Raw genomic sequence first — 7105 nt, 5'->3', positions numbered from 1 at the left:
TTACCTTAGTGGTTTTGGTTTGTTTTCGCCCTTCTAATCGAGTTTTCGGGTTCTTGTACTTCTATGCAAGCTAAATACTGGTCCTATATCACAAACCAAGCAAGTTTCATAAACCCAACAGCCCCTTAACTTAGGGTTTCCGCTAGGGTATAAAACCGAACTTTTGAACCGTAAAAACGTCGTTTAAACCCTTTAATCCGTGTTTATGGCCAAAAAAGAGGATGATTTTGATTCCTAACCATGTGTATGATCAAAATTTGTTTTTAGACCATTTTTAGGATTTTTACATGGTTAGGAATGATTTTTGGTAACCAAACTATGTTTATACGGAAATAACCAACCTTAAACATGCTTAAAATGATTAATAGTTGAAGTTTACCTTAGGTTTCTTGAGTTTATGGTGTGGAGCAGAAAATTCTACAGATCTTGTGAAATATGGTGCAAAATATCTTCAAGTTATTATATCTAAAAAATAACAAAGACTTTTGAGGGGGGTTAACCCCCTTTAGCGACCGAGAATTAAAAAAAAGCCATTAGGCCTCATTTGGCCCATATGTCATGTTTTGTGTGCCCGAACGAGAAAATTCAAGTCTAAATTTATTTCGGGTTCGGTTTTTGGCGCGAAAAATATATCGGGTACAACAAACAATGCGAAAACAATCGTTTTTCGCCCATTTTTGTGTAAATTTATAAAAACATAGTATACGTGTGTAAAATTCGAAAATATTTTCACGGATTGCTTAAAACATTCTAAATAAGTGTTTGGTAAGTCTTTTTTGGCTTAACGGATGATACAATGCTTGGTTTGTAACTATCTTTCTCGTTTAAATCTATAGCGGGTAGTTAAACGAGCATGTTTTCGTTTAACTTGTTTGCTATCGAACTAAGGCCATATTACTAATATATTAGCTTATATTAATCGTACATCACTTATAGATGGCCCCCCGAGATATCTGGATCATAATCAGACCCGTTCGGTTATTAGTTTGTTCGGTACGTAATACGCGTTTAATCGATAAATTGGTAATTGCGTATCTAGGTGTACCTGGTTTTGTCTCAATTGTCACAAAAAACCAACAGCCTGTTTTAAAATTCATCTTACAAGTCGCAACATCTAGGTTTCCCAATCTAACAACCTAACAGTTCAAAATACAAACAAACAAGCAAATAACAAGATGGAGCCGTGGTGGATTTGGTGTAGAAGGAAGAGTGACAGCGGCGCCGGCGGGGTGATGGCTAGTGACGGTTAGTGCCGGAGGCGGTGACTGGTAGAGCCGTGGAGGACTGGAGGTGATGCAGAGGCGGATGGATGTGTGATACTGATTGAAGGCCAAAGTCCAGAAAGGAAGAATTGTTAGGGAAGAAAGAAACAGCTGTGAAATTGGTGTTTGTATGCTTAGAAATTCAATTAGGATTACATTATATATATATATATATTAAAATTTAAAAAATATTAAATTTAATATTTCGAATAGTTCGGATATCCGAACTATCCGAAAAATTCAAAAAATGCTATCTGAATCCGAATTTTCGGATATCCGAAATTTCGGATAGTTCGGATACGGATTATCGGATAATTCGGATACGGGATTCGGATACTTTTGAAAACCCTTAGTATAGATGAGGGGTTAGTTAACCAAGATATTAGGCAAGTTTTTCCTATTGTTATTTAAACATAGCCATACTTTGGGGCGTTCAGAAAAATCTGAATCCGAATCCATATCCGAATTATCCAAAATCCAAATATTTGAAATTTCGGATATTCCGAATTTTCGGATTCGGATTCGGATAGTAATATTGAAAATTTTCGGATATTTCGGATACCGATATCCGAAACTTTAAATTTAATTATTTATTTTATTTAGATATATGTACATGATTTATGACTTGCTCACCAGTCTGAACTCTAATATTCATTCAATCACGGGGTTTCTCTGCCTTCCCAAACCCCCTTCATCCTCTTTCAACCATCTCTCCTACCCGGCCACTTATGTTTGGCATCACTGATGGTCACGAACCGAGTTGTTCCGGCAACGGATCTGAATGGCCATCACCGCAACAGATCTGATCTGGAGATCTAGGAATAAACAAGGTTTAGCCTTCGTCTGAAATGGAGACGGAGTGGGAGATGGGAAGCGGTGGTGGTTGGTGGATGGAGTTGGATGCTGGCTGACGATGGTGACGAACTGCTTGAGAGATTCAATTTTGAATCTATGTTACTGAAAGTCAAAAAGGAATCCCAAGTTCAATCTTGAAATTGAGTTTTTTAACAAAATGGGTGAAGTGAAAAAAGTATTTACCAGTATAGGTTATTCTTTCTGAATCCATCACAATCGAAGTTTTATATAATTTACTATAAAACGATTACAATAAAGTGGCAGACAAACGGGCAACAAGCTGCGCCGCAACCCCCTTTTGAACAGCAAAGCCAATCCTGCTAAAAACGAAGCTTTGGGACCTAGAAGCTGAAGAGGTTCCGTGTACGACGCGCTGAACCCTACTAAAAAATTTCACAGCCTCTGGAGCCAGAAAACCAAATGTATCAAAGGCAAATGGTAGAAAGACATGTTGATTATCTAAACAAGCTTTCTCGTGTTTAAAAACTTTGCCCGATTCAGCCTTCAACGCAGCCTGACCCACAACAAACCCACGGTCCTTGAGCCCAACAAGAGGAGACACTCCTGTAAGATCTACACAGGCGTGTTTCCCCCCTGCCCACCCGAACACAAGAATATCAGCTGGTCGTAAAGTAGACCTCCCTTCAATAGGATCTGTGAGAAAGTTAGCAGGGGCCTCCTTTTTAGCAGAAATCCCTGCCCGTTTAAGAACATCACACAGAACATCCCTAACCAGATCATGTCTGTATTTAAAGCCAGGCAATTCTTTGCAATGCACCGCATGGTCACCAAAAGAATCCAAACAGACCTTGCGACAAAATGGGCAAGGTTCATCCTTCGGGAACATAGGTTATTTTAAAAATATTTACCAAAATGGGTATTTTTTTTTTCTTTTCTCTCTCCTTTTTATTTAATTCCTTTTAATTCTAGGGTTAGAAAAAAAAAAGAAAAAAATAAAAGAAACCTCCACATACGAACTGAACAGACGATCAAGCTCATCAATAGATAATCGATTTTCATTGCTCTCAATCTCGGTTCTTCGATCAATCCCAAATCCCAGGTTCAATATCTATACATCTTTTGCTTTTTCAATCTATTTTCATGTTCATATGATTCAATTTTTTCCATAAAATTTCTCATATTCTTAAGAATCAAGCCTATATTGTTTAATAAGTCAACTAACTTGTGTGTGGCTATGATTCTTATAGATTGTATATTCTGAGTTTTTATCAAATAGGAGAATAGTTGTTGTCCACTGTCGAGCCTTTTTATTATTATAATATTTGTATAGTTCTTGTATTTTTTGAAAAGGTAAAACTCAACTTGACAGAAAGTGTTGTCATATGAACTTTAGATAATTAAGTTTATCTAAAAGAAACCATCTTCTAGTTTTTCCACATCTTCAACTTGTACGACACATTCTTCTAGTTCTGAATTCCAATTGTTATTAGGTGTGTTTATTACCTTCTTAAACATTTTAAATAAAGGCTCTAAAAAAACAAACCACAAGATAGTAAGGCCAAAATAGTTCTGGGAAAAAGACAAAACTATTTAACATATAACCAAAACCATAATATGCAGAGTTATACATAAGTACAAGAAACTTGTTATCATGACTATGTTTTCACTCTTGAGATTTGTATTGGATTTCTATAATATTTTGTTTGATTATAGTAATAAACTAATAATTTTATTATTTGATGCTTACCATGTCATTTTCTTTTTTATCAGAATGGATCAAATAACTGCAATATCATATCTGATTCAGAATGAAGAATTTAACACAATGTCTCAATTTGCGGTTGTGAATAATGATGATGTTTTAGAAGAAGACGGAATTGAAGATGATGACATCGATGTAGAAGATAATGGAACGGGGATGAGGCTCACAAAATCACAGATGAAACATCACATGATAATGTTCAAGTACCTCTAACTTATACCAATTTAAAGGAAACTAACTTGAATGTTGATGGCAATTGGATGATATCACATACTGAGAGTAAAAATGATTTCACTAGTGAGTTGGGAAAAGACTCTTTCAATGATAAGGAAGAACTTATTAGAGCTGTCAAACTCTATCATATCAAGTCACATAAACATTTTAAAGTTATAGAATCGAAGCCAACCACTTGGTGTATAATATGTAAGTTACATGAACAAGGTTGCAAATGGCAAGTTCGTGCAAGTAGACGTAAACATAGTGGATCTTTTGAAATCACACAGTATATAGGTCCACATACTTGTTTGCATTATAAAATTACCCTGGATCATCCAAACCTAGATGCAACTTTAATTGCTCAAGAAATCCAACACCTTATAAAAGAGCAGCCTTCTATTAGTAATACCGCTTCGAGAGCCGAAATTATTGATTAATTAGGCTATACTCCTTCATATAAGAAGGTTTGGGTAGGAAAGCAAAAGAAAATTGAACACGTCTTTGGGAATTGGGAAGAATCTTATATTATGTTACCTAAGTTTTTAAATGCACTACGGAAGTTTAATCCTGGGACTATCATTGAATGATGCGTTATGAGACACACGGATAATCAGGTGGAATTCAGATGTGTGTTTTGGGCATTTGATCCATGTACAAGGGATTTAAACATTTCCGACCTGTGATTAGTACTGACGCCACACATTTGTATGGTAAGTATAAAGGCAAAATGATGATCGCAATGGGAGTTGACGGTAACAATCAGATATTGCCACTTGCATTTGCTATTGTTGTGAATGAATCTTATCCTAGTTGGAATTGGTTTCTTTCTCATGTCAAGAAACATGTTGTAAAAGATATTGAAGGGGTATGTTTAATATCTGATCGTCATGCTGGAATCTTAAAGGCAGTTAATGAAGAAGGATCTCCTTGGTTAGAACCACGTGGTTTTCACAGGTATTGTTTATAAACATTATATCATATTCATTTTGTTTTGTTTTTTTATGTCAATAACATTTATCATTTTGTTTTTCTATAGGTATTGTTTAAGGCTTTTTATCAACAATTTTAATGATAAGTTTCGCAACTCAAAATTGAAAAAATTAGCTTATTGTGATGGAAGTCAAAATCAAATTCGAAAGTTCAACTCTATAATGGAAGAAATTGGGACGATAAATTCACAAGCTCGTCAATGGCTCGAGGACCATGCACTTGATAAATGGACACTTGCACATGATGGTGGAAAGCGATATGGGTTACTCACAACAAATTTATCTGAGATATTTAATAGTGTACTTAAAGGTGCTTGTTTCTTACCGATAACATCATGTGTTCAACTTACATTTTATAGATTGGTTCACTATTTTGAGGTGAGACGTCCTATGGGATCCAGTGCGCAAGCTAACGAAGATGTGTATACTCCTCACGTTGCGGCAAAACAAGCTGCTTTAATGTCAAAAGCAGGTGCGCATTCTTTGAAATCTTTTAATCGACAGAAGGGAATTGTTGAGGTCGTAACACAAAAGGGAAAAAATGTCCAAGTAGTTAATTTGGAACAGAGAACTTGCTCGTGTGGTAAATTGGAGATATTTAAGTATCCTTGTTCTCATGTTTTGAGTGTATGCGCCAAACTTTCTTTGAACAATTGGCAATACATTAACAAGTGTTACTCAATTGTGGATTATTGTGCTACTTGGTCATCCGAGTTTTTCCCGATTCTTCATGAAGCTTATTGGCCACAATCACCATCTATTAGATTACTTCCAAATTCGGATCTAAAGCGAGACAAAAAGGGTCGCCCTCGCTCAAGAAGGCTACGAAATGGAATGGACATTAAAGAAGGTAAAAGTGGTAACCGTTGTGGAATTTGTGGAGAGCGTGGCATAATCGGTCAACATGTCCCCGCAAGCTTAGAAGAATAGATGTCTAAGTTGGTGAAGTTGTCTTGACTTTTTTTATTTTAATTTGTACCTAATATCATCAAGTTGACCTTATTTGACGTTCTTATTTTTGTTTTGTCTTTGATATTGAGACCGTTTAGTTTGAAATGCTTGTTTAGTATGTTTTTTATGTTTCTTATCTCATGTTAAGATTTATTTAGATGACTTTTAAGTTATAGCTAACATGGCTTGATTGAAGAAAAAATAAAAATAAAATGGTTGTGATAAGTTAATTAAAAAAAACAAAAATTAAAACTCCAGTGTGTTCCTCAAAATCATGCTGTAGCTGCTAAATTCATTTTTTGGTGTTTTTCTTTTCTTTTTTTTTCTAATCTAGAGTTAAAAGGAATTAAATAAAAAAAAGACAGAAAAAAAATACCTATTTTGACAAATACTTTTAAAATAACCTATATTAATAAATATTTTTTTTCCTTCACCCATTTTGATAAAAAAACTCCTTGAAATCTAATCTGTTCACATATTAGAATACCAAATTCAAAATGTAATCTGTTCACATATTATTACTAAAGAAAGTTATTAATTAATAAAATATAATTTGCTTTTATTTATTTTATATTTCGGATACGGAATCGAATATCAAAATTCACAATTTTCAATATCCAAAACTTCGGTTGTCTGATTTGAACCCCTAGCCATACTGACTCAACCAATCGCAATGGCCCAATTAATATTGGGAATATAGGAAATGGTTGGCGTCATTCCTTGAGTGCCACGTGGACCAGGGTTACGTCTCCTTGCCTCTATAACCCTTTATATGAACTTATAATATGTTAATTTGACTAAAAACATTAACTAACGTGCCATTTTTATTTATTGTTTAAAAAAAAAAGATAAAAAATAGCTAAGAACAAGCGATTCTAAAAATTGTGGCGCAGTTTGTTGCCCGCTTTCCTTCTGTTTCGATGTAATCTAAACGTTAGTTTTATTATGATAATAAGATGAACCCGCACATTCTAAAAATGTTTTTTTAGAACGGCGATTTTCTTATATTTAAGCTGTCGTACTCTCCAAATGTGGAGAGCCCCGATGCCCCACTTTGGCCAGACTATGTTGTCTTAACCGGGCCCACGCTGGCTTCAGAGTTTGGCTTG

The 7105-nt window shown here is 35.0% G+C and overlaps 1 protein-coding gene across 1 annotated transcript; it reads left to right on the top strand.

Annotated features, from left to right (window-relative positions):
- Positions 1-4795: 4795 nt before the first annotated feature.
- LOC143555896 (uncharacterized) lies at positions 4796-5975 on the top strand. Its single transcript, XM_077045366.1, has 2 exons — positions 4796-5010; positions 5093-5975. Exons 1-2 carry the CDS (start codon positions 4796-4798, stop codon positions 5973-5975), a joined length of 1098 nt encoding a protein of 365 aa, XP_076901481.1.
- Positions 5976-7105: the final 1130 nt, after the last annotated feature.

The sequence above is a fragment of the Bidens hawaiensis genome, unplaced genomic scaffold (assembly GCF_021521415.1).
Source record: "Bidens hawaiensis isolate Kalapana, Puna unplaced genomic scaffold, B.hawaiensis_p1.1 tig00018407_1, whole genome shotgun sequence".
NCBI classification, from domain to species: Eukaryota; Viridiplantae; Streptophyta; class Magnoliopsida; order Asterales; family Asteraceae; genus Bidens; species Bidens hawaiensis.
The sequence above is the reverse complement of the archived record's forward strand: the minus strand, read 5'-3'. Positions and strand labels throughout refer to the sequence as shown.

Excerpts from the sequence above, each read along its gene's own strand:
- LOC143555896 (XM_077045366.1), top strand. The coding sequence starts at position 4,796 with ATGGGAGTTGACGGTAACAATCAGATATTGCCACTTGCATTTGCTATT. Across the intron at positions 5,011-5,092 it reads GAACCACGTGGTTTTCACAG|GTATTGTTTAAGGCTTTTTA; the intron begins GTATTGTTTATA and ends GTTTTTCTATAG.